Genomic DNA, 16,282 nt, shown 5'->3' on the forward strand with positions numbered 1-16,282 from the left:
AGTTAGATTTCTCCCATAGTTAGCTTGGACTATGTCCAGGGATGAGCAAAGACAGATAGCTTGTGAGGTTGGAAAGAAGATGAAGTCAGCTATGTCAGATTTCCCTCAGTGTCATACTTTTTCCAAAGGCAGTTTCAAAGCCACAGTGGAGGGAAGCTTGAAAATTATAAAAGAACCTAAAAGGATATCTGTGTGCCTGAAGTCCAGGCCATAAAAGAAAGTAGAGGCAATAGAATGAACATGTAGAGGTGGCCAGGTGCTAAATTGGCAGTGCCTTGTGGTCCACGGTAAGAGTTGTGGACATTTATCCAGTGGTGAATGGGAAATGATTGATGGATTGAGTGACACTCAAACCATTGATGCATTGAGTGACATGATCATCCTCTGTTTGGATGGTCATATTGGATGCTCAATAGGGAATGGGATGAAGAAGACAATAGTGGGGTTGGAAATCTCAGATAAGAGGTGAACGGTTGGTGATGGCTTCAGTTTGGTTGAGGTAGTAAAGATGGAGATAAGTGGATTTAACAGGCAATTGGGGGGTGAACTAATAACAGGGTTATTCAAAGGAGATGCGAGGGAGAGAGAGAGAAGTCACAGACATTTCAGCAAGTGGGTGTATGGTGCTTTCTTTCACTGGAGTGAAGAACACAGATATAGAAAGAGGTATCGGTGTGTTAGGAAAATTTCACAAGTTCAATTTGGGCATGTTGAGTCCAGGATGTCCATGTGATGTTCAAGAAGTGATAACAAGTTGGATTTAAGGCTCTAAAGTTTGAGATGGAGACAGAAATTTGAGAATCATCAACTTTTATATTAAAAGGATGAGAAGTACAGTGGTATCAAAAAGAACCCAAAGAAACTCCAGCAACCTCCTTCACAAACTGCCCTTTCCACCTCTGCTTGCACACAGCCTAATCCCAACTAAAAGCTCCCACCCACCCCATATTCTGGGGACAATGGGCTGAGCATGAGAAAGCAATGGGTAAAGAGAAAGACATGAATGCAGCCAGGAATTAGAAACTATCAGAGGCAACCAAACCAATTGCAGGAACTTGGAAGCCTGTGGAAAGAGAGAACAAGCCAGAGAGAAAGGTGACATACTGAAATTATAGCCAGAAGGAAAGGAGAACCCAGAGGAAGAGATGTGTCTATTGTTCTGTGTCTGACTCAATTGGCCACCATGGTAGAGAAACATTTGAGGATATTTACAGGTGTGCAGTGAGAATCCCAAAGTGTTGAGAGTGGAAAGAAAGTGAGCTAAGGTTAAAAGCTATTTAACAGGACAGGCATGTGGTTTAAGCTTCACAAAAAATGAAACCTGTGTAGTTATTCTGTTCTTTTCTTTCTTTCTTTTATTTTTTTGAGATGGAGTCTCCCTCTGTAGTCCAGGCTGGAGTTCAGTGGTGCAATTTTGGCTCACTGCAACCTTTGCCTCCCAGGTTCAAGCAATCCTCCTGCCTCAGCCTCCCGAGTAGCTGGGATTACAGGCATGTGCCATCAAGCCCAGATAATTTTTATAATTTTAGTAAAGCTGGGGTTTTGCCATGTTGGCCAGGCTGGTCTTGAACCCTTGACCGCTAATAATCTGCCCTCCTTGGCCTCCAAAAGTGCTAGGATTACAGGCATGAGCCACCATACCTGGCCCTAAGTCTAGTTATTCTACAGAAGATTTTAAAAATCAAAGGAGTCTCATTAAAATAGTAAACAAGAACAAGAATTTAGGAAAGTGATAATCATGGGGTATAAAACCTCAGTTATGTGCGAGGAATAAGTCTAATTTTTTAAGATAAATTGTACAGCATGCTAAACACAGCTAATAACTCAGTACTGTAAATTTCAGTGTCATTAAGAGCAAAAATTTCTAATGTTCTCATCACAAAAAAATGTTAAATACTTGAGGTGATGGATATGTGAATTAGCTTAGTTTAATAATCTCACATTGTCTTCAAAAATTATAAAACCACTTTGTACCCAATAAATATATACAACTATACTTTGTGTGTACATAGATATGTAAAACTGAAGGCACTCTCATCTAAGAAAAATGCATTTAATGTCCCAGGGATGAAATAAATTGCCAGGACCTAGAGCTATTGGTGTTTCAAGACCATGGACAGTTCCAAGTGCCTTTCCTCATGATTCTTTAATTATCATATGAGAGTTTTGAATACAGCAAACTCCTGTAGAAAAATTTTTTTGAGGGGTGAGAGTGGGTGAGGAGAATTGTATGTGTCTTAGACTATCAACAGTGTGACATTAGCAATTCAATTTCTTTTCTTTGTCTCACGAGGGCCCTTAAGACTCTCACAACCCAGGGAATCCTAGGTTTCATTCACTCCCTAGTCCTTAGTCCCCTTTTTTATTGACACTCTCTATTGGTCATTACTTCCCCATCCTCTCCTTCCCCACTTGCTCCCTGCTTGATGTTTATCTCAGGCTTCTCTAGGGACAAAGAAAACCATCCTTTCCAATTCTCTAAACTGTTGGCTTCTTTAGGTCTCATCTTTATGCCTGGAACCATCCAAATGAAATCCACTGACATACTGTATAGGTTGCAGATGTCTAAGGCCAAGGCTATTGTTGCTGGGGATGAAGTCATCCAAGAAGTGGACACAGTGGCATCTGAATGTCCTTCTCTGAGAATTAAGCTACTGGTGTCTGAGAAAAGCTGCGATGGGTGGCTGAACTTCAAGAAACTACTAAAGTGAGTATCTACATGTCTCAGCCTGGGTTTTAACTAAAACTGGAAACAGAGCCAAGCACTTAGGTGCAGGTGCTTTATTGAGGAGGTGCAGGAAGAACAGCATGGGACTAGGAAGAATGAATCTGGGAAGAAATAAAAGCTAATACAAGGGTTTTTTTTTTTTTTTCAAGACATTGCAAGGACTAAATGGGGCTTGATCTGCCTGGACCTTCTGAGCAGCATATAGAATGCCTCCCAGGATTGTCCTCTAAAGGATTGGAAAGCACTGATCCATTAGCATCTGGTCCCCACAGGTTCAGGGTTGTCCTGGGGGTGTTGTTGCCTCCACACTTCTGGGCTGCAGACTCATGCGTGAAAAGTGGCTCAGAGTTCCAAGCTATAGTAAAACAGAGAAACTATGGGTCACAAAGTGAATCACTTGTGATGCACACTGGAAACAACATGATGTTAACACCAAGTGGGTTGAAACCCACCCAGAACAACTTACTGGAACTATGACTCACATCAGGGATGAGGCCAAGGTCATGAGGGAAAACCCAAGAGATGGCTGATATACCAAGTTTCTGGGCTCTTCTTTCCACCTCTTGTATCTCTAAGAGAGGCTGATCAAGGGCAGAGGTCTTTCCATGTGTTGATAGCATGGAAAGACCTTGATAGTCCTTCCAAAAGCCGATAGCAACACTGGCTGGATTAATGATTTTCTCTGTCAACATGTCTGAAATCCCTCTAGCAGGGGCACATATGATAGGAAACTTGAAGGGATAACTTCAGCTCTTCCTTTCTAATGCCATGGTCTTTAAGGTAGCTGTCATGGAAATAAACACCATCATGCCTGCTTTTAAAGGCTCAAAATCAGGACACTGGAGTTGTCCAAGAGATATGTAGGTGCTTCCAGGGAATAGAAGAGAGTGCCAAGAAAGTACTTGGAAAACTCGTATTAATTCCACCCCTCCTGTCCACTTGGTGTCATGCCAGAGCTCTTCACAACAATTAGATTAGCATTTATTGAGTTCTTACTAAGCAATTTGCTCATTTCTTTGGTGGCAGAGATAACTCTATAGGACTTGATCTCACTTTTTTTGCAGATATAAAGTGAGACACAGAGAAGTTAAATAAGTAGTTTAAGGTTGCATTGATAACAAAGTGCGAAACTTGAGTAGTTTTCAAACCCAACTCTGATTGACTCAGACTCCCATGATCTTAATCACTCAACAGCCTCTCTTCTGAGGTGGGTCCATCAACTTGCCCTTTTCAGCACAGTGGGTGGTGGGAAAAGATGGGTTACTTTGATATCTGGTGTCCAGGCTAGATCTGAGAAAATGACAATCTGTGTCTCTGTCAGTGAGGCATCCACCACTCATCACTGTGTGGAGACTGGAAGCCAGGAAGCATCTGCCATCTACTTCACTAGTGGGACCAGTGGTCTTCCCAAGATGGCAGAACATTCCCACTCAAGCCTGGGCCTCAAGGCCAAGATGGATGCTAGGTAAGCTGAGCTCTTTCTCTCTACAGAGAATTGCATGAGTTTTGGAGTTAGAAGGAGAATGAGACCCAATTATATATTAAGTCATGTCAACCGGGGTCCCACCTTCTGAACATTCATCTCCTGTTGATACAGGATGTGTGGATAGAACAACTTTTCTTCCCCCTTCCTACTTATACTTAGACATATGCCTATAAACCTGCAGGCAGATACACACACACCTGTGCACACACACCTCCCTTTCCTCCCCTACACCTTAGTGTCCCATGCATCCTAAGCATGCACCCACCTATATGTACATGTGTTTTGTCTGTGCTTTCAGTTGGACAGGCCTGCAAGCCTCTGATATAATGTGGACCATATCAGACACAGGTTGGATACTGAACATCTTGTGCTCACTTATGGAACCTTGGGCATTAGGAGCATGCACATTTGTTCATCTCTTGCCAAAGTTTGACCCACTGGTTATTCTAAAGGTAAGAGAGGATCCAGTTTGCAGCAGTTATTCAGAGTGAGCCCGAGGTTTGCACACTTCAATTTATTGTAGTTTGTTTCAATTCATCTAATTTTTGCTAAACCCCTGCCATGTGGGGAACAGTGTTCAGTAAACGAGATGGAAATGGTCCCTGACCTCACAGAGCTCATGTTCTGGGGTAGGAGACAGACACATATATAGATAAAAGGAGTATGTTCAGGAGAAAGATATTGTAGGTCATTTGTTCACTCAACAAATGTGATGGGCTCTTCCGCTGGTGTCACCTATCAGATAGATGCTGGTGAACCACGTGTAAAAGGGAAAGCTGGAGTATCGGAGGGGATGCCATATCCCTCTTGTGTGTGCGTGTGTTTCTGAGTGCACATTTCATTTCCTTTTTTATTTGCAGCATAACACACAAACTGAAGGTAAAGTACACAGAGTGCCACCATCCTATGTGTACAGTTTGAAAATAATTTACCTGTGTTAGATACTGTCTTAGTCAGCTTGGGCTACTATAATAAAATACCATAGTCTAGGTGGCTTAAATAACAGACGTTTACTTCTCATAGCTCTGGAGGCTGTAAGCCTGAGATCAGGGTGCCAGCATAATTGAATTCCTGGGGAAGCCCTCTCTTCCTGGCTTTCTGATGGCTCCTTTACTGCTATATTCTCACATGGTCGAGAGAGACAGTGCTGGTATATCTTCCTTTTTACAAATAAAGACACTCATGCTATCACTGGGGCACCTGCTTCATTACCTTGCATAATTACCCCTAAAAGCCCTGCCTCCAAATACCATCAAGTTGAGGGTTAGAGCTTTAATATAGGGATTTATGTGGGGACACAACATCCAATTCACATCAGACACCCCTGTAAACACCACCAGATAAAGACATGAAACATTCCCACCACTGCAGAAGGTGTTCATACCCCTTCTCTGACAGCATCTGCCCCCCATAAGTTAATCATTCATTTGATACCTATCACCATAGATTAATTTTATCTCTTCTTGGCATTTCATGTAAATGGAGCCAAAGTATATATAATCTTTTGCATTTGGCTTCTTTTACTCAAAATATTCTCTGTGAGATTAGTCCACATGTTGCATGTATCAGATGTTTGTTGTTTTAGCTGGCTGCAAAGTATTCCATTACGTGAATCTGTAAAAATTTTCCCCCATCCTATTGTTAATGAACTTTGGGTTATTTCCAATTTAAGATGGTTTTCTAGAAGTAATTCAGAAGAATAAATGGAATTTTTTCCTATAGAACTTGATGGTACAGCCATTAAGTAAGATCCACAAACTGCAGCTATGCATTATCCTGTAGCAACAAAGCAATGAAAATGACCTCATTTTGCTTATGAAGATACACCCTATGTTGGACTCTATGATAGAGGGATTGGGTTATTTCCCTGATGTGCCCCCAGATCTCTAATGGCCCATCCAGACATCTATTTGGCTGCAGCAAAGGTTCAAGCTAAGGCATAGATGACATCTTCAAAAGTTAAAAAGTCAGGTGTGATCTGGATTTTCATAGGAAATTATCTTCAAATAATACTGTCATTCTCTGTTTTAAGCAAATTCTTACTCTGTGTCCTTCTCAAAAGGATTTGAACTGATTTTTAGTAAGTTCCACCATTAAAAAAATGAAAACAGACATAAAATTATAAAGCCCATTGGGAAAATATAGGTTGGAGGTGTAGGGTGGAAAAGACTAAGGAAATTAAGGAGAAATATAGCAAATGAGTATGTAGTTACAAGCTGAGCTTCTAGTAAGGCAAAGCAATAAGGAATATGGGATCATTTTCATAGCTTATATCTGTGTATCAAGCACACTTGAAGGAAATTATTGCATGATACTCACATTTGTCATTTTTTCTAGACATTTTGCTTAAACCATTGCCATGGTTTGAATATTTGTGCCCCCCAAAACTCATGATGAAACTTGTAAACCAAAAATAAAATCCTGAGGCCCCATCCCGCCAGCCATCTGAATGGACTTCCTCCTTAGCCAGGGTTCTTTTAAAATTTAACCTGAGAGACTGTTTCAGGCCATGACAGGAAGTGGGAGTGGGACATGCCTCATTATACCTCTCTGGTATTAACATCAATACAGACTTTAAGTCTGATAAAAAAAAAAAAAAGATTACAACCTATTCTGTCTAAAGCCTAGTGCCAGTACCTAAAAGCTTCCTGTGCAAATAAGAACTTGGGTCTCCATAATTCTTTATCTTAACCAAGGCATTCCTTTCTATTGATCCCAGGTCTTTAGATAAACTCAACCAATTGTCAACCAGAAAAATTTTAATCTACCTATAAGCTGGAAGCCCCTGCTTCAAGTTGCCCCACCTTTCAGCACCAAACCAATGTATTTTTTAAATGTGTTTGATTGAAGTCTCATGTCTCCCTAAAATGTATAAAACCAAGGTGCACCCTGACCAATTTGGGCACGTGTTCTCAGGACCTCCTGAGGGCTCTGTCATGGCCATGGTCACTCATGTTTGGCTCAGAATAAATCTCTTCAAATGTTTTACAGAGTTTGGCTCCTTTCATCAACAAACTCAATCCCCAGTGTAACAGTAGTAAGCGGTGGGGCATTTAAGAGATGATTGGGCCTCATGAGGGATTAATGGATTAATGGGTTATCATGTTAGTGGGTTAGTTTTGGAGAGTGGGTCTGTTATATAAAAAGCCAGTTTTGCTCTACCTCGTGAGCCCCTTTACAATGTGATGCCCCGACCCTCCTTGGGACTCTGCGGAGTCCCCAACAGCAAGAAGGCTCTCACCAGATGCAGTTTCTTGACCTTGGACTTTCCAGCCCCCAGAACTGCAAGAAATAAATTTCTTTTCTTCATAAATTACTCAGTCTCCGGTACTCAGTTACAGCAAAAGAAAACAGATTAAGACAATACTCTATTACATTCTGCATGAAGAAAAGCATGGGATGGAGATGGTGTTATACGACAGGAATACATGCTGCAAATAATGATCCCACTACTTGCTGACTAGGTGACCTTGGAGCAGCTACTTAACCTTGTACATCATGGGTTTCCCCTCTGTATCATGAGGATGATAGCACACACTCCGTGATGTTATTGTAAAAATTAAATGAGATAACACAGGACATGGCAAGTATTCAGTACTAGGTCTTTTTGCAGCACTTGTTTTGAAATGTCTATAGATGTCTTTAGCTTTTCAAAGAACTTTTATATCTAAAATATATTCCAAAAATATTTTCAGGAAAATAAGGCTGGAAACAATCTATTATAAAGCTGGCTACAGAAAGTTAAGGAACTTAACCAAGACAGCTGCTGTGCTCAGGCAGCTGATCTTTCCTTGGTTGCTGGGGGGTGATCTACTCCTAGGGGTGTGTTAATGAGGGCAAGTCTTAAACTGGCAGGGACAGACATTCCAGGATTTGACAAAAATGTTTCAAATTAGCCTTAGACTTTTTCACTACCATAATATGTGTTCATTTCCCTGTTATTTGTGTCTTCAGGGTGCATGAGAGTTGTGGGGCTCATTTAACTTGAATCAGACATAGTAAACAAGCTAGGGTTTTCATCCAGACCTCTACAACTCCATAGCTCACAACTGTAACCACTGTGCATAGCCATAAGTTGGCATTTGACCTGGTGACCAATGTCTCACCTGGCTCTCTTCTTCCAGACACTCTCCAGTTATCCAATCAAGAGTATGATGGGTGCCCCCATTGTTTACCGGATGTTGCTACAGCAGGATCTTTCCAGGTGATGGGGCTTTGAGGATTGGTAAGAGAGTCTGCCCCCATCCCCCTGACTCCCTCACATACATTCATGCCTATCTATCTGAATCTCTCGCACACAGAGAGCCCCATGAAGCCATTTGCATCATCAAAGCACCCAGAAACCAAGTCTAGGCCTGAGTGGACTTTGGTTCCAGGGAGACTGAGGGCTAACATTTATTTCTCTTCTTCAGTTACAAGTTCCCCCATCTACAGAACTGCGTCACTGTAGGGGAGTCCCTTCTTCCAGAAACTCTGGAGAACTGGAGGGCCCAGACAGGACTGGACATCCGAGAATCCTATGGCCAGACAGAAACGGTACCTGTTCCCAGGGGAACCATGGGCTGTGTGCACTTATTGGGCTTCAAAATTCTCTTTGACAATAAAACATGTTAGCCACCATGTATCATTCATCTATTCGAGAAGTATTTATTGAGCCTCTATGAAGGGACAGGTACTGAGTATTGAAAATTCGGCACAGAACAAAAAAGGCAAAGTTCCTGTTTTCTGGGAGATTACATTCCAGTGAGATTTGGGGAGAGAGAAAATAAACTAAGAAATATCTAGCATGGCAGGTGGTGAGAAATGCACTGGAAAAAGTAAAGTAGATGACATGGGGTGAGAAGTTGGTAAATCACATATGGTAGTCAGAAAATTCCTCTGTGATGGGGAAACATTTTAGCAGAGACCAAAGTTTATCAAACATGTCAAGCACTGTACAAAGCTGCTTAGACTGAAGTGAGGAATGGGAAGAAGGACCCACCATGGCTTTACTGCACCTCCTGAGATATCTCCTTGGAACTCTTGAGGTCTCATGTGCACGATGTGGATTTATGCTATTCTATACTATTTTACTTATCAAAATTACATGGGGGATACTTTTCCCCAACTCTTCTTCTCCTTTTTCCAGTGCCTCTTACTTGTGACTCTCAGCACTTCTTGCCTCTTCCTCTCCACTCTCTTACCCTGCATCCTTCTTTGGCTAATGAGTACCCTTGGTAGAACTTTTGCAGAGTGTTGATGGCAGCTCTGTGGTATGAAAGAGCCAGGAAGAGCTCTGCAAATATGAATAAGGACAATGGAGTTGTGGCAAGCATACCCTGGCAGGGGCCTCCCACCATTCAGAGGAGGACATGTTTAGGATATGCTTACAAGGACACTCAGGTTCCCATGATCTTAATCACTCAGCAGCCTCTCTTCTGAGGTGGGTGGATCAACTTGCCCTTTCCAGCACAGTGGGTGGCGGGAAAAGATGGGTCATTGTGATATCTTTTGTCCAGGCTAGATCTGAGAAAATGACAATCTATGTCTCTGTCAGTGAGGCATCCACCACTCATCTGTTATTCTGTTGGGAAGGTTCATTTCAGGGTTCAAGCAGAACTGGTGCTGCCATGGGAGATACTTTAAAAAGTATATTTTACTGCTTGAGGAAATGGATACTTCATTCTTCATGATGTGATTATTTCATATTGCATGCCTGTATCAAAACATCTCATATATCCCATAAATAGATACACCTATGTACCCACAAAAATTCAAAATAAAAAAAAGGTAGTGTATTTTAGGCCTTACAGATTGCATATTGGTGATTCCATATAGTTTGAAAGGGCTTTGGGTATCCATAGTGTCGTATTAAAATGTGGTTCCCCCTAAAAGAGATTATAATGTGATTGTTAGGTCCTCTTCCTGGGGAGTGGTAGGTGGGTTGCTTCCTGAACAAACAATTTAGCGAAGCCCCTAGGATTGTGGTTCCAGTAATGGGGAGAGAGCCAGGGAATGAGGAGCAGGGGGAGCCACCAAGTGCAGGCCAAGTTCAGGACAGTGTCAGGACCTGCTCTGCAGAAATTTTTTCTTTTTCTGTGACCTTGTACCTCCTCCTGAGGTTTGCTGATCTGTCTGCTTCTTTCCACAGGGATTAACTTGCATGGTTTCCAAGACAATGAAAATCAAACCAGGATACATGGGAACGGCTGCTTCCTGTTATGATGTACAGGTTTGCTCGGGACACTGAGGAGGGAGGAAGTTAGGGGAAACACTGACTTTCAGTGATTTATGTTTTCCATTGTTTATTGAGTCAAAAATAATAGAAAGTACTGATATTAAGATAACATAAGAAAAAAGGGAGGTAGGGAGGTTGGGGGAAGGAAAGAGTGAGGGAAGGAAGGAGGAAAAGGGGAAATGATTTATATTCTTACCATCCAGAAGGATCCACTTTGAATATCTAGCAAATTAGCTAGACAGTACACAAGTATATATGCTTTAAAAACAGAAATGGGGTGAATCTTGACATAATATTTTGTAACTAGCTTTTATCATTTAACAATTTAGGTAAGGATCTTTTCAGTTCAATTAATGCCAAGCTGCAGCATGATTTTTAATGATGTAGTAAATAGTATATATCCACTGCTGTTTATGCCTTTTATTGGACCAATGGATGATGTCCCAGTTTTCACTAGTAAAAATACACTATAATGAATGTGTAGTAGCTAAAGTTTTATTGCTTTCTCTTGTTGTTTTTTGAGAACTAGAATTTGTGTTTGTGTATCTGTGTTATGTGTATAGTTCTGTATATCTAAAGTGTAACTTAGACTCTATTCAGTGTCATATCCAGTTACTTGCCATGCCATTCACTATGATAACCATTTGCTAAGCCCCTTTCTTAGTATCTTATTTCATTCCTATAAAAATCCTGTGAAATAAGCTGTCAGTATCTCTGTTTTATGGGTGAAAGCACTGAAGCACAGAGTTTAAGTAGTTCAAAGTCAGCTAGTAAGGTAGCAGAGTAAATTTGAGTTTTGATCTGCCCGATTTCTAAGTCCACAGGTGAGGCAGGTCTCAAAGATAAGAGGAGGCTATTACTTTATCTGAGCTCCTAGAGCCAAAAGCATCTCCCCAGGCTCATCTGGGCCAGTCTCAATAAAAGGATTCACCTATACTATTCCAGGCAGATAGATCAGAGATCTGAGTTTAAGACTCTTGGGTTCCCCTGGCTTCTGGTTGTTGTTTTCAGTCTCCACTAGAGCAAGAGAGTCTTTCATTTGACCAACTCAGCAATCTCATGATGCCATTGAAGCCATCTCCTGCTGTGTGCATCATTCTTCCAATCTGCTTCTTTCTCCAGATCATAGATGATAAGGGCAACGTCCTGCCCCCTGGCACAGAAGGAGACATTGGCATCAGGGTCAAACCCATCAGGCCTATAGGCATCTTCTCTGGCTATGTGGTGAGAAACTGTGCTCCTCCTCCTCTGTTCCCCAGTGAGGATGGGAGCACTAAACGGGATGAGGGAGGCCAAATGTTCTGAAACTTCCAAGAGGCACTAGATGTGGAGACAAAGAGCGTCCAGTTTTCAAGAATGTATGCTTTGCCAGTGGAAGAAAAGTGGCTATTCAGCCTTGCCATCCTCAGCCTATCACTGTGATCTCATTGGAAGACTTATTTTTCTTCATTTAGCCCTTAGACTCCTCAGGAACTCTCTGTTTCATGCCCAAAATATTATTGACCCTGAACTATACACAGCACCATTCCCCCAAGGGCTGCCTTTCCCTCTCCCCTAGGTATCATCCCCGTGCTCTATGCCATTGATCTTCTTTAGAGCCATGCCAGGCACTTTACATTGAGACTTCACCATCTAGTTGGAGGAATCCCTATCTTCAGATCTTGGGAAGGTAAAGACAGATAATCCTTGAATCTGGCCACCTCACTTGACAGGTGAGGATGGTGGAGCCAGAGATTACAAGACTTGTTCAAGCTCACAACCATTAGAAAGTGGACAGAGAAGACCCCAAGGGCATGCCTTCTGATCCCTGAGATAATTGATTAATAAACTAAATAAACAATAAATCAAATAATAATAGTTTCTACCATTTATTGAATGCATACCATGAGGCAAGCATTGTCCTATAAACACATTTAATTTTTAAACTTTAAACTCATTTAAACTTTAAACTCCTTTAATCCTCCCAGCCACCCTATAAAGTTTTTGGACTCAGCTTGCTCGAGTTCAAAACCCTGCTCTACTATGTATAGTGTGATCTTAGGGAAGTTACCTATCTGTCATGTCTCAGTTTCCTCATCTGTAAGTTGTGTGTCGTGAGTGTGTTAAATAAAAGAATTGTTGTAGATCCGAATGATTATTCCTATTATACAGATGAGGAAAACTGAGCCTCAGCGATCAGGGCAGAGCCACACTGTCCCCTTCTCCAAGCATTTCCTTTGTGTGGTCCCACTCTATTCTCAAATGCCAGTGAAGCACTATGTCATGGGCTTCTCCCCATTTGATAGAAAAGGAAACAGACTCAGAAGCGTCTGTGGGGGAGAATCCTAAGGCCACAGAGGCTCCATGATGCCCATGAGAAAGTCAATCCAGTGGCCAAGAAACCTGGCTTCTGGTCTCAGTTCTACTTTCTGTAATGGCTGTGTAGCTTCAGACTAACCTCTTGATGTTTCTGGTCATCAGTATCCCTATATTCCCAATGATGGAGTGAGGCTAAGAATTCTTTATGCCACCATATATAATCCAGTAACTGAACCTCCAGTCTGGAGCCCATGCCCCTATACCTGAGTCAGATAGGAAGATGCACTGACAAGGGATAAAGCTCAAGCCTTTTCATTGCTTATAAGCAAGTGCCTCAGCTGAATAGACGGACCCAGCTATTGTAGAAATATGCACGTTAGCCAGGGTCCCAGGGGGCTTCCTGGCTAATGTCTCTAGAACTTTCAAATTTACAAAGAAGCTAAGAAAAGTACCTAATCAAAATGATAGCTTTGAGTGGTGCTATGGAGTGAGCAGAGATTAGGATATCTATGAAAGGGGAGATGGAATCAATTGGGGAAAATGCCCTAAGCATGGATGAATGAATACATCAATAATATCCATCAGACTGGACCTAGAGGAGTAGCTGAGAGACCCTGGGTGGAATAACTTCAATAAATGGGAAAGATCCAGTTCTGCCTGTGCCCTAGGGTTGGCTGGTTCAGGGCATGTCTGCCATGTTCACGTTATACACTGCACACCTGCAGTTTTAATAAGACTCATAGCATTTGTTCATGGCAGCCCCAGGGCAGGGGATTTAGGCTTTGCAGGCACAATGACTCTGTCTTTCTGTGGTCACCAGGACAATCCCGAGAAGACAGCAGCCAACATTCGAGGAGACTTTTGGCTCCTTGGAGACCGGGGAATCAAAGATGAAGATGGGTATTTCCAGTTTATGGGACGGGCAGATGATATCATTAACTCCAGCGGGTGAGCTTGGTTTCTGGGTTGGGAAGGGAAATCTGGGTCTTTACTCTGGCTGGTTCCAGACTTCTGGAATGGCCTAGAGGTTCGGTGTCCAGTGTTCTCTGAAGGACAGGTTCTTCTGCAGGTACCGGATTGGACCCTCGGAGGTAGAGAATGCACTGATGGAGCACCCTGCTGTGGTTGAGACGGCTGTGATCAGCAGTCCAGACCCCGTCCGAGGAGAGGTGATGGGGAAGCAGTAGCCTGGGGGTGAACACATATGAACACAAGGGCAGTGTAGTATGTTGATTTAAGAATAGGGACTGTGTGGCTGAACACTCTGAGACCCAATCTTGGCCCTGCCACTTACTAGCTATGTGACCTTGGGCAAGCTACTTGGCCTCTCTGTTTCTCAGTTTCCCCATCTGTAAGATGAGGGATTGTTATGAGGGTTAAATGTGCTAATATTTGTAAAGTACTTAAGTATGGTGATTTCTCAAAAAACTAAACAGAACTGCCATATGATCCAGCAATCCCACTACTGGGTATTTATCCAAAGGAAAAGAAATCAGCATATCAAGAAGATGTCCACACTCCCATGGTAATTGCAGCACTATTCACAATATGAAGATATGGGATCAACCTAAGTACCCAATGGATGAAAGGATAAATAATATGTGGTATATATACACAATGGAATACTATTTGGTGTTAAAAAAGAATGAAATCATGTCATCTGCAGCAACATGGAGAGAACTGGAGGTCATTATGTTAAGTGAAGTAAGCCAGGCACAGAAAGATAAATATCACATGTTTGCACTCATAAGTAAGAGCTAAAATAGTTGATCTCATGGAGATAAAGAGTAGAGTGATAGATACCAGAGGCTGGGAAGGGTGTGTGGGTGGGGAAGTGGGGGATGAAGAGAGGTTGGTGAATGGGTATAAGCATACAATTAGATAAAAGCAATAAATTCGAATGTTCAATAGCAGAGTAGGGTGACTATAGTTAACAACCATGTATTGTATATTTCAAAATAGCTAGAAGAGAGGACTTGAAATGTTCTCAACACACACAAATTATAAATACTCAAGGTGATGGACACCCCAAGTATCCTAACTTGATAATTACAATATTTGCATGTAACAAAATATACTCATACCCAATACATATGTACAAATATTATGAATCAATAAAAAATTTTAGAAAGTAAAGTGCTTGGTTGGGAGGCTGAGGCAGATGGATCACGAGGTCAGGAGTCCAAGACCAGCGTGGCCAAGATGGTGAAACCCCATCTCTACTAAAAATACAAAAATTGGCCAGGCATGGTGGCAGGCATCTGTAATCCCAGCTACTCAAGAGGCTGCGGCAGGAGAATCACATGAACCCGGGGGGCGGAGTTTGCAGTGAGCCGAGATCGTGCCCCTGCACTCTAGCCTGGGTGACAGAGTGAGACTCTGTCTCAAAAAAAAAAAAAAAAAGAAAGAAAGAAAGAAAGAAAGAAAAAGAAAAAAAGAAAGTGAAGTGCTTGGAACAAGGCCTAGCACATAGTAAGTACTATATAATGTCTATTTTGATGAGGCTGGAAGGATTCTATCCTGCTGTTTGGTATTTGAATCAGAGTCTGATTCCTGACCAGAAGCACAGAGGAGGGATTTGAGCCAAAGGACAGAGCCCGTGTGCCACAGAGTCCGCAGTGAAAATAAAGGGAAAAAGAAAGACCCCTATAAAGCCAGGGTTATAGAAATAGGCTCAGATGGGGTCTAGTGGACTTTGATGTGTGTGTAGGAAAATATTAAGGTGGGATGTGTGGATCAGTGTCCTAGCACATTCCCGCAGGGTGTAAGCCTGGCACTATCATACCTCTGGTATGTACAGAATACATCATACAGAAAATTATGGGAACCACTGAGCAGTGAGGCCAAGGGGGATCCCCTGCTGAGAAAATCCTGTGTGCCCAGCTCTGAGCTAGCCCTGCTGTATATGATATCATTTTATTTACCGTAAGTTCAATTTGGCTATTTTATCCCCACTTTACAGATGGGAACACTGAAGTTTGGAGAAGTTAACACATTGTTTAGGGTTATGGTTTTCAGTCTATTTTTCTCTTTTCTCCCCCTGTATCTTCTTTCTCCTTATCTGTCTCTATTGTTATTGGAGTATGAGGTGAGCCTAGTCTCAATCTTTTGTCCACCTGCTCCTCCAATAAATGACTTCAGAGAGAGCTGTAACCTCATTCATGTCCCCAGTTTTCTCCTTTTCCCTTGACCTGGATCACTGGGGGTGCAAATGAGGAGATACAAGGGTGATGGAAGTCTTAATGCCAATTTCACATTATTCCAGGAGATGACTACACACTCTAATCCCTTCTCTCTTGCCTTCATCTTTTTTGCAGGTGGTGAAGGCATTTGTGGTCCTGGCCTCGCAGTTCCTGTCCCATGACCCAGAACAGCTCACCAAGGAGCTGCAGCAGCATGTGAAGTTGGTGACAGCCCCATACAAGTACCCAAGAAAGGTAAGGCCTTTGAGCTCCCAAGTCACTCAAACTTGAGAAATAGATTGTTTTCCTGTTATATTTATCTTCTTCAGGAGGAGGACAGTCCTCTAATTTTAAAAAGTCTTTCTGGGCTG

General features: G+C 42.1%; 1 protein-coding gene across 2 annotated transcripts in view; it reads left to right on the forward strand.

Annotated features, from left to right (window-relative positions):
* The window catches only part of LOC100994660 (acyl-coenzyme A synthetase ACSM2A, mitochondrial), a 36,206-nt gene that overhangs the window by 15,551 nt on the left and 4,373 nt on the right, over positions 1-16,282 (forward strand). For both annotated transcript variants that reach the window (XM_057300034.2, XM_034939927.4), the window contains 10 exons: positions 2,500-2,707; positions 4,050-4,193; positions 4,513-4,666; positions 8,339-8,418; positions 8,627-8,750; positions 10,345-10,425; positions 11,554-11,655; positions 13,550-13,677; positions 13,799-13,898; positions 16,047-16,166. In XM_057300034.2, coding sequence (XP_057156017.1) covers positions 2,500-2,707; positions 4,050-4,193; positions 4,513-4,666; positions 8,339-8,418; positions 8,627-8,750; positions 10,345-10,425; positions 11,554-11,655; positions 13,550-13,677; positions 13,799-13,898; positions 16,047-16,166 — 1,241 coding nt within the window. The remainder of the gene's footprint in view (positions 1-2,499; positions 2,708-4,049; positions 4,194-4,512; positions 4,667-8,338; positions 8,419-8,626; positions 8,751-10,344; positions 10,426-11,553; positions 11,656-13,549; positions 13,678-13,798; positions 13,899-16,046; positions 16,167-16,282) is intronic.

This window comes from Pan paniscus, chromosome 18 (genome assembly GCF_029289425.2).
Source record: "Pan paniscus chromosome 18, NHGRI_mPanPan1-v2.0_pri, whole genome shotgun sequence".
NCBI classification, from domain to species: Eukaryota; Metazoa; Chordata; class Mammalia; order Primates; family Hominidae; genus Pan; species Pan paniscus.